Source organism: Arachis stenosperma, chromosome 3 (genome assembly GCF_014773155.1).
Source record: "Arachis stenosperma cultivar V10309 chromosome 3, arast.V10309.gnm1.PFL2, whole genome shotgun sequence".
In the NCBI taxonomy this organism is placed as follows: Eukaryota; Viridiplantae; Streptophyta; class Magnoliopsida; order Fabales; family Fabaceae; genus Arachis; species Arachis stenosperma.
The window spans coordinates 170,347,625-170,364,670 of record NC_080379.1 but is presented as its reverse complement, the minus strand read 5'-3'; the positions used below and the strand labels follow the sequence as shown (position 1 = coordinate 170,364,670).

Sequence of the window (17,046 nt, the reverse complement as noted above, 5' to 3'; positions counted from 1 at the left end):
TATTTATTTTATCAAAATCAATTTTGGTATAGAATTACTAAACATAAATTATGTTGACACAAGTCCACTTTTATCAAAAATTAATTCTATAAAATCACTTTTGTTCAAACTTCAAACATTAATTCTATAAAATCACTTTTGTTCAAACTTCAAACGCCAATCCAAATACAAAAGTAATAGCAAATCCGTGACATGAACATAAACCAAAAATGCCTAGAATATCTCTTGAATGTTGAAAGAAGGGCATCTTTTTATTTCCCAGCTAGCTTTGTACCATGTATGGTAAACATTAGTACTTTGTTTTTTTTTTTCTCTGGACATCGGAATAGAGGAAGAATAACATCACTTAGGTAATAAAATCATTTCACAAAGAAACACGAGTATAATGAGCTAAAATAAGAAGGCTCTATACTTAACATAAGATATTTTATCCCTTAATATTATACATCACATGTAGTTGGTTCCTAGTTGCTACCAGCAGCAACAAAGGGAAGGGAACTTGCAGTTGAAACTGAAAGAGAACGCAGATGGAACTTGTCCTGTTCTTCTTATATAATCTGCTCGTTCTGTAGTTCTCAATGCTTTCTCATTCAGCTTCACTTGTGCATTAGCTCTCTTCTCTTCAGCTATTCTTCTTGTTGCAGCAAGCTTATTTGCTAACTTTTCTTGTGCCAGAGCTTTCATTCTCTCGGCTTTCACCTAGTAATCATAATAATATTTAAGTATCAATGCTTGGAAATACTTAAAAGTCACAAGATTTATGACTATCTTCGTGAAATTGTAGGTACTAAATGACAAGATTCACTCATTAAATTTTGGGCCATAGGAGCCAACTCATGAATGATATACTCTTTTTGTTCTCTTTATTTGACATTGTCAATATTTAATACATTCTTAATTCTATGTATCTAGATATAATATTTAAATACATTTGATTCAAGAATGCTATCCTAATAATTGATCTGCAAAAGTACCAAAAAAGTGATAATATCATATAAGAGGGAATGGATGAAGTATCACTATACAACATCAATCATGTTATATGTACATGTGCAAGCGGTTTACTGTTCTAAAAGTAAAAATCTTTAGCTCCATGGTGTAAATCAATTTCCTCTTCCACTATATCTATCTACAATTTTATTTTTCTTTCTTACTTTATAGAGCATAACTAGTTTACTCCAATGCCTCGTTTTGAAGTGATCAAAATACACAATAAGAGTAATTTGGCCCTTTATCTTTTGACCATGAAGCGCATTACAGTGTAAATATTCTTCCTATTCGCTACACTGGGAAAGAATTACACTGAAAACATGAAAGATCCCTGCAATGCCCATGTTTCTTTTCTTTTCAGGAATATTGCTCCGTCAGTCTGATTCAAAGAACTTTCAACTATACACTTATGTGCTATGCCACTAACAGAAAAAGCAGCACGTGAAAAGATGAGCTGTCACTATTCTACAGCATTGTAAATGGTTAAAATCATTGGCAACAATTGAATGGAAAAAAACATTGTTCTACAGTACAGTGCCAATCAACACCACTACCATTCAGAAAAGCTGTGAAGAGATTATACAGCATTTGGGCCTGTGAAATTCTAAATAGTAGCAGCTATTATTCTAAGGAACAAGCTGCCAAGAACTAAAGTAGGAAAGTTGGTACCTCCGTTTTCTTCATTTCCATTTCAGCTTTCCTTATCTGATGGTTTTCCCATGCTTGAATCCTCACCTCTTCACGCTTGAACCTATACATTCAATTTTTTCAGAAACAAACTGTATCAATTCATTGGCTACTTCTGAAAACTCACCTAGACTAAGGCATATTTTTATAAGAGAAATTTAAAAAATTGAAAAGTTTATATCAAGTTAAAGGGTTGAAATATTAAACAAACTAGTAGAGTCATCATTGCAAAACAAGTTCAGATCATATGATGTAAATAATAATATACCTGGCCATATACTTAGCACGTTCTGCTTCATCCCAAGCCAATGCTCGGCTTTCAAGAGGGCTCAACTTCCTTGCATGATCTTCAGCCTTCTTCTCAGACACCTTGCAAGAAGGGTTTGATGATCCTTGATGACCCTCACCAGAATGAGATTCCATCCCACCATTTTGGGGCCTCACCGGAGTTGAAGCCCCAGAGTGAATTGGACTCCTAGTTGCCGGAGTAGTGGCTCGAATCGGCGTAGCGGTTCTTGAAGGCTCTTGGCTAGCAATTGGTGTCATCTCAGTCCCCATATCTCTAAAGCATATTGACTGCACTGCTATGCTGTTACTGTTGGTTGAAGAACCCTTATTGTTATTGTTGTAGTTGGTTCTCCAAAGTGACTCATCACAACACTCTATCTTCATGGTTTCTCTTCCATCATGTTCTTGATCTTCATCCTCTTTCTCACTAGCGCTTGAATAACCATTCTCCTTCTGTGGAACCGGTGCTATCAATCTAAGGTCATCTGCATTTGAGTCTCTTGGCTTGCTTGATTTCGATTGGTGGCTCTTCTCGCCTCCGCCTTTCGACAATCCTACAAGCCATTTTTGTGCATCATCCCACTTAGAAGGTGTTGGTTTCCCCATGGTTGTTCTGTGTTGTTGATGGGAAGAACCGCAAGCCGCGGCGGCAGCATTGTTTCCTTTGTGAAAATCTGAGTACATTGCACTGCTATTTGGGTTATCTTGTGCTGTTGGTCCATGGTTGTTGTAGCACGCTTTATCTTCCAAGTATCTCATCCTCAAACATGTGCCTCACCCTCACACAAGGACTAATTTGACCTGAAACCTGTTCAATAATCTCTACAAACAGAAAATTTCAGGGTCTACACAAGGTCTTGCTTCAGATCCTATATACTGAAAAATCACAATGACATCAAAGAAACAATCAAGAGAACAAGCTAGGGAAGCAAAGATATTTGAAACTCTGTTTCCCCCAAACAAATTGAACTAGTAAGTGTGAGAAATCCTTGAGAAATTTCAACTAAGCTGAAAATGAGGGTTTAAACTTTAAATAATGAACCTTTATTATGCAAAACAGAGTAATTTAGAGGCAGTCAAACACAGTAGCTCAAGTAAAGACAACAAGAGAGAAGGAATTCAGAGAGGTGAAGCTTATTTCAGAGAATAATACCTTATTCAAACCGTGAAATTCTGAGAGTTGCAGAGGCAAAGGTGAATTCCAGATCCGTTGAACATAAAAAGTATATTAAAATAAAATATAATAATACTAACAACAATACAACATGCTTTGCATGATTCAGATTTCAAGAAGGGGAAAAAAAAAAGGATCTCTCACTCTCCTTAGAATATGACAACAATAGATAGTGGTGAAAAGCTGAGAAAGAGAGGGAAAGAGGCATAGAATAAGTAAAATTTTACCTTGGGAAATGGTTGCCGGGGAGAGTTTTTATTATTACTGAGTAATGCAGGTGCCATGTGGGGTGCAACTCCACACTTCATCCTCACTCTCAAGTCGGCAGAGGAATCATGGATTCCAAGCAGTTTCTTGGCTTATGTGTACATTACATATCCACTCTACTAATCTAAGTATTCTAATTTACACTTAACAATTCACAATTTATCTATATATGGAAACATTTTAAGTATACCGTATTTTTGTTCTCGTAGACTCGTACCAAAAAAAATATACATAAAGATATTTATCCAATTGTTCAAATTATAGAAAAGTTTATACTGTAATTTCTCTAACCAAATTAGTTAGTAAAATATACACTATAATTGTTACTATGGGAAAATGTTATTGTACTGTACTCTTCCGAAGAGAGAAAGGAGGGTGTTAATGTTCTTATTGTCCTTTTAACGGCTACTAGATCTAGTTATGGATACTGTGGGAGTGTTTGACACGTGGACGGTGGGAGATTATAGTTAGCGCATAGATGAAGCTGTGATGCTGTCTTGGACTAAGGCCTGAATCGATATTTGATAATGGAGGCTTCTGACCCTTTTCACGTGGCCTTAAGGCTTGGCTACAGTCTTACCGATACTTCTGCGATAGTACGGACACTTTTCATAAATTAGGATTGTTTTTCTTAGGGACCCCATTTTGGCCATAAATTAATTAACTCATAAAATTGGACATACATGAGACATTAGCTTATCCTCAGTTATTTATTGCATTTGACACTCGTAAGTCGTATCTGATCCTAAATTAAATTGATTTAAAGAAATATGAGTATTTCCTTTAATATAAGAATTTTGAGACCAAAACTTTTTATAAATATGGGAGTCATGGTGGTTGGGATAAAGTACAATGATATGAGTTTGGTCATTGGTCCAACAGTGGTCATTCATTAGTGATAATAATAATATCATAATTAGTACCCTGGACCCTGGTACTTATTTTCTTTGATAAAAGATTCTAAGATCTTTTTAGAGGAATAATGGCAATTGCAAATGCAAGGAGCCAAGGACGTGGAATTGCATGGGTCCCTGACCCATATTGACAACTGCGAATCTGTCATAGAGTGTGTCAAGCGCCAACGGACAATACTGACACATTAAAATGGGAAATTTCCTGTGTGACAAGATGAAAACACAATTAGTAGGAGACGTTTTAATGTCTATAATGTTTTGGTTTTATTTTAAATAACTTATTTCATCTTTTTCTTTCAAAAATATTTTTTTCTTTCGTTATCAGTATCTTTTACCTAACTGTAACATCTTAATCGTGATAGTAAGACTAAGGGTGGACAAAAAAATCCAAAATTTGGATTTTAAACCAAATCCAAATCAAATCATTAAAAAAAAATCAATTTTAAACAAAAAAAAATTCAAATCAAACTAAATTTATTTTATAATTTGGTTTTAAGTCCAATCCATTTAAACGGTTTTAATCCGGATCCAGATCCAGATCCAGATTAAAATCCAAATCTCACAAAATCCTAATTCTTAACTTTTGATTCTCAAAAAATCCAGATCTAGAGCACCGTCACGAATCCTTTTCTCCTTCACCCGCAGTCGGTACCGCCGCACCAGAGCAGGCAACTGGCACTGCAGTTTCGTAGCTGCCACCACCACCACAAGCGCGTCGCGCCACTGCTCTGTTCCGCCATCCGCGGTTTCGCCGTCTGCCTTTTCTCGCCGTGACCCAGCTCTGTTCTTCTCCGTTCTCTGGGTACCCTCAAGGTTAGATAGGTTTACCATTAAGTAATTAATTTGGTAGATTGAAATGTTGTGAAGCAACAAAGAAGAACCACAAAGTGAATCTATCATCTGAGAAAAGGAATTGAGTGGTAGATAGGGATTTACTACATTTGTGATTATAAAGTTGAAATTGCCAAAGGTGCTTCCATGTTCTTTTCTGTTCTGTTCCATTCCATCAATTTGAAAAACTGAACAAGGTTTGATTGCTTATGCTGTTATGCATATCAAGTGTTTGTGTTAATGCCATTTTTATTTTGGGATTTTCTTTTTTACAACAAGGTTGTGTGGTTGTCCTTTGGTCAAGTGTTGACGGTGATTTCTCAGAAGTAGAAGGCTATCTTGAGGGAAGTTTATAAGAAGAAGAAGTACACGTCAAGCTCTTGATCTCCACCCTAAGAAGTAAGAAGACCAGAGCCATTCGCAAATCGCAAAGGCTCACCAAGCACCAGGTATTTGCCTTGCCTTGTGTTTAAATTTTTTAATTAGCTTTGAATTTTGTTCATGTTCATTCATCATGCTACTCTATTGTTGAGACATTGCACCAGGTTTCTAGTTCTAGCATACTGTTAAAGCATAGGATATTTCACTTTGCTAATGATTTATTGCTGAGGATACAACACATCAAAGTTCATTGTTTGTTTACTGGGAAAGGGATGCAAGTATGATTTTATGAAGCTGTATTGGTTGAGTTTGTGTTGCTGGATTTGTGCTTGATTATGTTATGGCGAATGTTTAATTGATCTTCTGAATATGTGATTTTATATTGTGATGATTGAATGCTAATCAAACACTTGGGGCTGAGATTAAGCTTAAGGATAGTTGAGAATCAATAAAATACACCAAAGCTTTTTCTGCAGAATTAGGCAGTAAAAACAAAAAATTGTGGTAGAGTATGTCTAACCACTGACACTTGGACTTCAATTCAAAATTTTACTTATATGAGTTTGACAGCACACTTTGTTGATTTGGATTGGAAATTACATAAAAAAATACTTAATTTTTGTCAAGTGACAAGTCATTCAGGAGAGGTTATAGGAACAACAATTGAATCTTGTTTAAATAATTGGAATTTGAATCGGGTCTTTAGTGTGACAGTTGATAATGCCTCCTCTAACGATGTTGCAATTAAATATCTGAAGCAGCGATTGAATTCTTGGAATAGCATTATTTTGAATGGTGAATTTATTCATATGAGGTGTTGTGCACATATTAAAACTTAATTGTAAAAGAGGGGTTGAAAGAGATTGATGAATCAGTCTTGAGGATTCGTAGTGCAGTAAAGTATGTTAGATCTTCTCCATCTAGAGCTAGTAGGTTTCAAAAGTGTGTTGAATTAGAAAAAATCCAATATAAAGGCTTGCCTTGCATGGATGTTGAGACTAGGTGAAACTCTACCTATCAAATGTTAGAGGTAGCTTTGAAGCATCGCAAAGCATTTGAGTTGCTTGCTTTGAAAGATAATACCTATATAGGAGAGATGAATGGAGGAAAAGGGAGAGGTGTTCCTTCTGATTCAGATTGGGAGTATGCTGAGTCCATTGTACCATTTTTGCGAGTGTTCAGTGATGCCACTATACGTGTTTCTGGTACCTTATATATTACCAGTGATATGTATATGAAGAAAGTATTTGCAATTGGACGATTTATTCGTCATTCTTGTGATTCTGTTGATTTTAGTACTATGTCAATGGCAGAAAGGATGAGGGTTAAGTATGATAAGTATTGGGGCAATCCTGATTCGGTGAATATGTTGTTATTGATTGCTATCGTACTTAATCCAATGCAAAAGATTGAGTATGTCAATTATTTCTTGGATTACTTCTTTGGAGAAGAAAAAGGAGGCGAATTGAAGTCAAAGTTGTCCAAGTGCATAAAGTTACTTTATCAGCAATACCAAAGTTCTGAGGAAGCAAGTGAAGCTGATACGCAAGATGTTCAAGCCAACAACATTAATACCGATCTTCATGGCATGGGCTTTTTTCTGCAAGCAACCGGTTGCAGAACAAATACAAGATCTGAACTTGATAGATATTTACAAGAAGAATGCGAGCCATACTCCCATAAGTTCGATATACTAAACTGGTGGAAGGTCAACTCAACCCGATTTCCAATTCTTGGAAATATGACTCGTGAAGTATTGGCTATACCTGTTTCTACGGTAGCTTCGGAGTCTGCATTTAGTACTGGAGGAAGAGTCCTCGATCCATACCGCAGTTCCTTAACACCTAGAATGGTAGAAGCCTTAGTCTGCACAGGAGATTGGCTTAAGGAAGATCTTTTCTCTGCTTTAGATGATGATGGTGAAGTTCTTCAACAAGTTGATCAAGGTATAAAATTTGTTTCATATTTCTTCTCATTTTATTTTATTTTTGTTTTTGTTATCTTTCTATTTTAGAATTTAGGTATTAGTTACCAATTAAAAGTTGTTGAATATAGACTTGATAATTAATTTGATTCCCTTGGCAGATATATTTTCCTCTAATGATGGTGCTTGTTCTATGGCGGTATCAATTGATAATCTTGATGATGACTAGGTATGCTTAATATTCTCATTTGGTTTAATATTTTCATTCAAAGATTTGTTTTAAAATGACAAAGGTATATTTTGTTATTTGCAGATATATTTTCCTCAAAGGTTGTGGTTGTTTGATGATTTTGTTGGCAACTTGGCATCTTTTGATACTTTGTGGTTGTTGTTTTAGAGAGATTTTTTGGTGGTATTCTTTTGATGTCTTGAGAATGATTAAATGTTATATAGATTAGCTATTGTCATTAGATTTATAAAGAACTAAATTCTAGTTGTAATGAACATATACACTTTAAAATGACTTTAGTATTAATTTTTACTTTTAAAAAAATTATGGTTTGAAAATTAAATTTCTAAAAACTTGTTTTAAAAGTGGATTTTATAAAAAAAAAACCGGATTTTAGATTTGAATTTAAAAAAAAATCGGATTTTAGATTTGGATTAAAAAAAACGGATTTAAAACTGGATTTTAGATTTGGATTTTTTAAAAAAAACTGGATTTTAGATTTGGATTTAAAAAAAAAACCGGTTTTATATGTAAAACTGGATTTAAAATCGGTTTATAAGTAAAAATCGAATTTAAATTCTAAAACCAGTTTAAAATCGATTTTTGTTTTTTCAAACCGGTTTAAAACCAGTTTCTCTCTTCAATTCAGTTCTGATTTGATTTCATGAACCATAAATCTGGTTCTGAAATGGATCCGGTTTGGATTTAAAAAAATCCAAACCATGCCCACCCCTAAGTAAGACCTAAGCATCTAGTATATTAGTGAGTATTTTTTTTACGTGGTGTTTGTCTTTTTCATATTTTTTGTTACTATTGAATTTTTTTTTGTCAAATCTCATATGTCTTTGTGATTTTTTTTAAATGTTAATTTATATATATATATATATATATATATATATATATATATATATTGTTCCGGCCCAATCCAATAAGGGCTGGGAGTCCACCATACGGACTGCCAATCCGACGGGTCGTCGACCCACACGTGAAGGTAATTCACGTGTTGCCTCATACTTTGATGGAGACCTGGATAGCTAGTAGAAGCTTTCAGACGGACGGGACCATGACAAAAGATCCACCCAAAATATAAGATATAAATGGAGAGGGACCTATCCTTTTTCATAGGTACATCACTCTTACCATAATTAGCCGCCTCATTGTACGGATGCTCACTTTGGTATCGGAGTATTTTTGTAGGTGGCTCCGCTCACCGACGCTTAGAACAACACCTCTTTGTAAAGCTCACGCCCAAGTCCAGAAACATCCTCAATCAACTCATTGCTCTCGACCCACTAACCATCCGATCCACCTTTCTAGCGAGCAATCGAACATTGGCGCCGTCTGTGGGGGTGGACCAGAGGAGGCGAACTACGTCTTCGTCCCGGGAGCCAAGGATGGAACTTGTTAATTAAATTTTTCGTCTCCCTGAGTCCCTGACTAGATGTGGGTCTACAAGTCCATGTTCATTTCATTGGGAGTTCGTCTTCCCTTCTCACCTTTTGTAATAGCCTTTTAAACCGATGTGACGTCTGTGGGACCTGATGCGATTATGGACTTCTTCCCCTGTGCAGAGGAGGTACGAGCGGATGGAGGAGCCCGCTTGCAAAGTTGGGTGAGCTCGGGGACCTCTCACGAACATCCGAGATCCCCACCTCGTCAAGGTGACTCCCTCATCCGATCTCCTAAGAAACGCCCGTTTGGTGGTACTGGCAGCGATAGCTCCAGAATCATGCAAGAGTTTAGACACAGAGTGCAGAACTTAAAGAGAAAACTGGCAGCAAGGGATCGTTATCGTCCCGAGCACAGCCGGATTCCCGCCCGAGTCTTTCATGAACCCGGTCTCCAACCAAGGGGACGAAAGATCACAGGAGGAGTTGATACAAGATTTATGGTCGGTCTAGAATTTTCTCAATAGAAATAAGAATTTCGTTGTAAGGAAAGCCAATAGAAAGTGGAGGATGTGTGTTGACTACTCGAATCTCAACAAAGCGTGTCCAAAAGATTCATTTTCTCTTCCCAACATTGATGCCCTAGTAGATGTGGCAGCAGAGTATAGGTTCTTAAACTTCATGGATGCGTACTCGGGGTATAACCAGATCCCGTGTTGAGTTAAGAAATTAACTAATATAATTAATGATGACAAACATTTGATTATTGGGCTAATTACCCAATTAGTTTTGATAATTTTGGTTAAGTGATGCAGGCCAAAAATAAATGTTGTAGCAGCCAAATGTTAAACAAAAAAAAAAATTTACTGGTGGGCTGAATGGTAAGTGGAAATAAACCAAGCCCAAGTTGTCCATCTCAAGCTGAATTCTTCAAGAAGTAAAGGCAAGGAACCAACGGGTTGAACTTTATACAAACCTGATCCAAGCCCGATTTGTTCTCTCAATTCAAACTCTTCCCATGTGCATTCACTAAAAGCAACGTACACCTATCTTGTCTAAATCAGAACTAAGAAAAAGAAAGAGAAAAAGCGTGGTCCTCAAGCTGTTCACAGAAGAAGAAAGAAAGAAAAGATTAGGCGAGAAAGGTTGAGGTCAAATCAGCAAGGTCAAACCAAATCCAGCTTAGGCAAAGGTTAAAGGTAAATCATTTTCTATTGTAACTCTCTACTCAGTCCGAAATGGGATACAAAGGAAAGTTGATTTCTGACCTTCACTGCTGTGTATCTACGGTCACAAGTGATTCTTGAGGACTAAGTAGTTTCTCAATGGCTCAAATTTGATTTACCATTGGAAGACTTTTGTGGTTGTTGTTTTATGGCTTTCGGTCAACAAGAGAAGGTCAGAAGCAAAGTTTCAACTCTGAGGATTAATGAGGAAAAGTGAGTTTGTGGGTTGGTGAAGCACAGTGCTCAAGGAGTTGATCAAGGAAGAAGAACAAAGCAACATGCAAGGAGATAAAAGAGGTTTGCTGTTCATTCAGAAGCGAAGGAGAGAAAACCAGAGTTGGGTGAGTTGCGTTCTGTGAAGAGTTCCCTGAAGAAGTTCCTCTACTTGGATAATACTTTCTTTCAAAGAAGCATTCGGCCAATACTAAAGAACTAAATCAGAGGCTTGCAAATCTGGTTTATCACATAGCAAGAAGTTGTTGATGAAGTCAATCTCCTTCATGTTTTTACAGATTGTATTTTACTTTTCAATGTTTATCTTTCTATAATTTCTTGAGTGAAAAGGCATAATGAGAGATCTCAAGTAAAAGCCAAAAATTGAAAAAAGGCTAAGTGATATACTTGAGAGAAAAGCCTAGAGTTATTTTCAGATTTCTTTAGGTATGTCTGTGTCTTGTATCTTGTACCTGTGAGGTATCCCTTTCTTAGTTGGATAAGAGTGAAGAGTTAGGTATTAGCATAGTCAATGTCAAGTTAGGTTAGAACTTGAGTGTGAAAGGATTGTGTCAATCCTGTGGAATTGGTGTATGTAATACTTTTAACTATAGTGGAAATTCCTCCATTGTTGTGGAGGAGACTGGATGTAGGTTGTATAGCACAAAGCAACCGAACCAGGATACATGCTGGTATTAGCTTCTCTCTTCTCTGCAATGTTCTGTTTTTTGATATTCATGAGACAAAAATATATTGTCTCATAATTTTTCCGCTGCTAAGTTCAAACAGAATCAAAATTCAAAGTTTGCATTAAAGGGTCATTTCAGTAACTTAAAAGAAAGGCATAGATTCAACCCCCGTTCTCTAAGCCTACCACAACCTTCAATTGGTATAAAGAGATAAGGTCTCAAGAATCAAGCTTAACCGCTTGGAGCAAAAATCCAATGGTGAACAACTTGGGCACAACTACAGTTGCCTACACCCTCACTGAAGGCCAGTCAAACAATAGGCCTTTTTTCTTCAACGGGAAGAACTATGCCTACTGGAAAGAAAGGATGAGAATTTTCATCCAATCCATTGACTATAGCATATGGAAGATTGTCGTGAGCGGCTCCAAGATCCCAACAAAAATAAGTGCTGATGGAGTGGTGACTCCAAAAGAATAAGATGAATGGATGAAGATGATAAGAAGAAGATAGAGCTGAATGCTAAAGCCCTCAACCTTCTTCACTGTGCTATCAGTTTTGAAGAGTACCGAAAGGTATCTAGATGCAAGACAACCAAAGAAATCTGGAAAAAACTTCAGGTTACACACGAAGGTACTAAACATGTTAAAGAAACGAGGATTGATATGCTGCGAAAAAAATACGAGATGTTCAACATGAAGGATGAGAAAGCATTGATGAAGCGTTTGAGAGATTCTCAATCATAATCAACAACCTTGATGCTATGGGTACAAACTACTCAGAACAAACCCTAGTGAGAAAACTCCTTAGAAGCCTCACAAAAGAATGGGAACCATTGCCACTGTCCTAACCAAGAGCAATAACCTAAGCCCTATAACCTATGATGAGCTGAGAGGAAAACTCCTTACCTATGAAACCACACACACAAACCCGGACTCAAAGAAAAAGGGAATATCCCTCAAGTCAAAAATAGAACCAAAAGAGAGTAAGTCTAGTGATGGTATTTCAGATGATGAGATTATGTTTTTTGCTAGGAGATTTAGAAGGATGATGAAGAACAAGGGCAAATACAAGGGTTCAAGCTCAAAGGAACACAAGATGGACTTGAGCAAGGTGACGTGTCATCATTGCAAGGAGGCTGGACACTTCAAACTAAACTATCCAAAGGAAAGAAGGAAAAGAAGAGAGTGCTCATGACAGCTTGGGAGGATCTTGAGAACAACTCCAATGAGGAAGAAGACTCTGAAGGTGAAGATAAAGACTGTTTCATGGCTGGAAACAATAATCTTGATGAGGTAAATTTCTATGATCTGTCCATAAATGATTTACATGCCATTATTGATGATCTCACTCTAAACACCTCAAAACTACTAGATAAGTACAATGAGTGCAGATCTGAAAGAGATGTGTTAAAAGCTGAAAATATTTTTTTAAAAGAAAAAGTGAAGGAAACTGAATGTGTTTTGGACATTATTGAAGAAAACAGATTTCTAAAATCTGAACTTGAAAAATTAAAAGGAGAGCACATTGTGGATCCTTCTCATGAGTTAATTGCTGAAAATAAAAGACTAAATGATATGATTAAAAGGTTGAATAGTGACTTAGCAAAATTTGCTCAAAGCTCTAGTAGCTTGGACAAATTACTTGCAAGCCAAAGACTATTGTTTGAAAAATCTGGTTTAGGTTATACAGCCAAGGAAAGTACAGTTTTCAATGATTCCTCTATGAAATTTGTGATTTCTTTGTCAAATACTAAATCCACACCAAACAAATTTGGTATTGGATATGTTCCAACATTTGAAGAAAAATTTGATGAAGTATACACAAGTGAAACTGAGCATTCATGAAGAACCGAACCTAGTTCAAATAGGCCAAGCCTAGAGTACATTTCGAAAAATGAGGTTGCTTTCAAGAAACCACAATTTTACAACAAAATCTCATATTCGAAAAGTCCAAAAGTTCAAAAAAATTCTAGTGAAAATGCTTTTGCAAAGGGGAAAAATTTTAACAAAAATCAGTTTGTCAAAAGAAATGCACCTTTTCCAAAAACAAGTATGATTGAAGGTCAACTTACTTCATCAAACTAAACAAGTATGATGGAGGTTTTGTGACCTTTGGAGATAATGGTAAAGGTAAAATAATTGCTGTTGGAAAAGTAGGTAATGAACAATCTACTTTCATTGATGATGTATTTTTTGTATGTGGATTGAAGCACAATCTTTTGAGTATAAGTCAGCTGTGTGACTTAGGATATTTAGTAATTTTCAAAAGACTTGAATGTTATATTGTAAATGAAAAGACTAATGAAGTGCTTTTTGTTGCCAAGCATTGTAATAATGTGTATGGACTTACTCTTGATGAACTAAAAGATCAAAATGTAGCCTGTTTTCATTCTAAAGAATCTGAAAAGTGGCTATGGCACAAGAGATTGGGCCATGCAAGTATGTTTCAAATAAACAAACTTGTAAAGAAAAAGTTAATAAGAGGTCTTTCTTTGATAAAGTTTGACAAAGACATCACGTGTGATGCTTGCCAAATGGGAAAACAAACAAAAAGTTCTTTTAAACTAAAGGAAGACATCTCTACTAAAAGGCCACTTGAGTTGCTACACATTGATTTATTTGGTCCAACAAGAACTCAAAGCCTATGTGGTAAACATTATGATTTAGTGATTGTGAATGACTACACTAATTTTGGTTGTGTTTTATTTCTTGCACACAAAAATGAAGCCTTTTGGCCTTTGAAGTCTTTTGCAAGAAAATTCAAAATGAAAAGGATTTAAAGATTTCTTCTATAAGAATTGATCATGGAACCGAATTTGAAAACAATTTATTTGAATCCTTTTGTGAGGAATTTGGAATGTCTCACAACTTCTCTTGTCCAAGGACACCACAACAAAATGGTGTTGTGAAAAGAAGAAATAGAAGCATACAAGAAATAACAAGAGCTATGCTATGTGAGAACAATGTTCTAAAATTCCTTTGGGTTGAAGCAGTCAACACAGCTTGCCACATTTTAAATAGAACTATCATAAGGAAATTTTTTAAGAAAACCCCTTATGAACTTTGGAAAGGTTACCCACCAAACTTGGACTACTTGCACATCTTTAGATGCAAATGTTTTATTTTAAATAACAAGGATAATTTGGAAAAATTTGATCCAAAGACGTATGAGTGTTTATTTATAGGATATTCCACAACTAGTAAATCATATAGAGTTTATCATCAAGATGCTAGAATAATTGAGGAGTACATACATGTTACATTTTGTAATACTAACTTGGTGCAAAGTATTTTAGAAGATTGTGATGCAGGGAATCAAGCTCAAAAAAATAATGAAAATGCTCAAAATCATGAAAATGAAATTTCTGGATAAACTAAACCAGAAACTGCAGCTGCTGAAAATTTAAGAGACAATTCCATTTTGTCTCATGAATCTGAAGGAGATCCTGAAACCAGCAGTACCCAGAATCCCTTGGTGACTGAATCTGCCTCCAAGTCCACCAGACCTCGTGAATGGAGATTCTTGAAGAATTATCCTGAGGAATTTGTTATTGGGGACGTCTCTCATGGGGTGAAAACTCGATCTTCTACTAGAAAGGCAAATGATGGATCAAACACTGCCCTTCTCTCTCAAATGGAGTCTCGGAATGTCAAAGAAGCCTTTAGTGACCCTTCTTGGGTAAAAGTGATGGAGGATGAGCTTCTTGAGTTTGAGAAGAACCAAGTGTGGACTTTGGTTCCAAGGCCAAGTGGAAAGAAAGTGACCGGTACCAAGTGAATATTTCGGAACAAGTTAGGAGAAGATGGCAGCATTACAAGAAACAAGGCAAGGCTAGTGGCACAAGGATATGACCAAGAAGAAGGAATAGACTTTAATGAATCCTTTGCCCATGTTGCCTGAATGGAAGCCATAAGACATCTCTTAGCTTATGCTGCTTTTTGTGGTTTTAAATTATATCAAATGGATGTGAAATGTGCATTTTTGAATGGTGTGATAGATAGAGAAGTGTATGTGGAGCAGCCACCTGATTTTGAAAAGAAAGAGCATTCTAACCATATTTTCAAATTATCAAAAGCTCTCTATAGTTTAAGACAAGCTCCTAGAGCTTGGTATGAGAGACTTAGCTCTTTTCTTTTGAAAAATGGTTTTCAAAGAGGCACCACAGACACAACTCTATTTATCAAGAATTCCAATGACTCTTTCATTCTAGTCCAAATATATGTTGATGACATTATTTTTGAATCAACCAATGAATCCCTTTGTTCTGAATTTGGAAAACTCATGACAAGTGAATTTGACATGAGTATGATGGGTGAACTTAATTTTTTTCTTGGACTACAAATTAAACAAACTGAAAATGATATTTTTATTCATCAAGAGAAGTATGCCAAGGAACTAGTTAAGAAATTTGGTATGGAAAATGCCAAACTCATGGAAACTCCCATGCACTCTAGTTCAAAATTAGATAAGGGAGAAACTGGGAAAGATGTAGATGAGACTAGGTATAGAGGAATGATTGGCTCTCTTATGTACTTAACTTCTTCTAGACTCGATATTGTGCAAAGTGTTGGAATGTGTTCAAGATTCCAATCTAAACCTAAAGAGTCTCATCTTTCTGCAGTTAAGAGAATCATTAGATATATTCACGGCACATCCAATTTTGGTCTTTGGTATCCTAAGATTGATGATTTTTCTGCAGTTGGTTATTGTGATGCAGATTTTGCCAGTGATAGAGTTGATAGAAGGAGCACTTCAGGCTTATGTTGCTTCTTTGGAAAGTCCTTAAATGTTTGGTCAAGTAAAAAGCAACCAACAGTGACTTTATCCACTGCAGAGGCTGAGTATATAACTGCTTTTTCTTGCTGTTCTCAGCTTATGTGGTTAAAAACACAGCTTGCCGATTACAAATTAAATGCTAAAAATATTTTCTTGCTGTGTGATAATATGAGTGCCATTAATATTTCTAAAAATCCAGTTTTTCACTCTAGGACTAAGCATATTGAAGTGAAATTTCACTCAATAAGAGAACATGTCCAAAAGGGGGATATTAGTATTCAATTTGTTAAATCAGAAGAGCAATTAGTAGATATTTTCACTAAACCACTAGTTGAAGACAGATTCTGTATGCTTAGGACTAGTATAGAAATTTTAAGCCATGATTCTTTATTTAAAAGTTGCTGATGTGTTTGTTAGAATTTTTGTCTCATAAACAGGTATGAGACAATTCTAGGCAAGTGAAGAATAGTTCCCTTCAATCAGCATGTTCTGGACGTATTGTAAGGAAAGATTTATCTGGGCCAATCTCAACATTCAGATCATAGGTGGTCCTATGTGTTTCCTTAATTCAAATCACCTCTGGACCCAATATGAATGTTACATGTTTATTTTTGATATTTGTTTTTGTTGGCTTGTGTGTTTCAGATTTTCTGTTCTAAAAGGTTTTATTTCAGTTTTATTGTAACTCTAAGTCCAAAAATGGTTCCTTTTCAAATTTTGAATTGATTTCCTTTTATTTTTAAAATAAAATCAAATATTTCTCTTTTATGATGTCAAATCTTTTCAAGTCATATCAAAATGTGATGTAGTTGTATGGTTTGTGAAAATTTCTTTTGAGTACGGTTACCAGCACTCCCTTTTTTTCTTCCATTAACTTCTCCACAATCTCTCAGTTTCCTCCACTATCTTTACTGCTTCTCTTCCCTCAAAAACTTGAAACATATCAAATGAGGAAGAAAGTCATTGCAAAAAGGCCACAGCGTGAAAAGATTCATAAGCTTTCTGCAAATCCTAGACCCTCGACTCGCTCTCAGGACCATACATTCACTCCCTCACCTTTTCCTCCACG

The 17,046-nt window shown here is 35.9% G+C and overlaps 1 protein-coding gene across 4 annotated transcripts; it reads right to left on the bottom strand.

The window, feature by feature from the left end:
• Positions 1-239: 239 nt before the first annotated feature.
• LOC130970043 (uncharacterized) lies at positions 240-3,518 on the bottom strand. Of its 4 annotated transcripts, XM_057895998.1 has the most exons (5): positions 3,367-3,518; positions 3,119-3,138; positions 1,946-2,787; positions 1,660-1,741; positions 240-699 (listed from the first exon to the last, which is right to left on the bottom strand). In XM_057895998.1, the coding sequence occupies exons 3-5, from the start codon at positions 2,722-2,724 to the stop codon at positions 472-474; spliced, it is 1,089 nt and encodes a 362-aa protein (XP_057751981.1). In that variant the 5' UTR covers positions 2,725-2,787; positions 3,119-3,138; positions 3,367-3,518; the 3' UTR covers positions 240-471. The 4 variants fall into 4 exon arrangements, with proteins under 4 accessions (XP_057751981.1, XP_057751982.1, XP_057751984.1 ...); XM_057895999.1 differs by lacking the exon at positions 3,119-3,138; XM_057896001.1 differs by lacking the exon at positions 3,367-3,518 and having other exon boundaries at positions 1,946-2,773; positions 3,119-3,250.
• Positions 3,519-17,046: the final 13,528 nt, after the last annotated feature.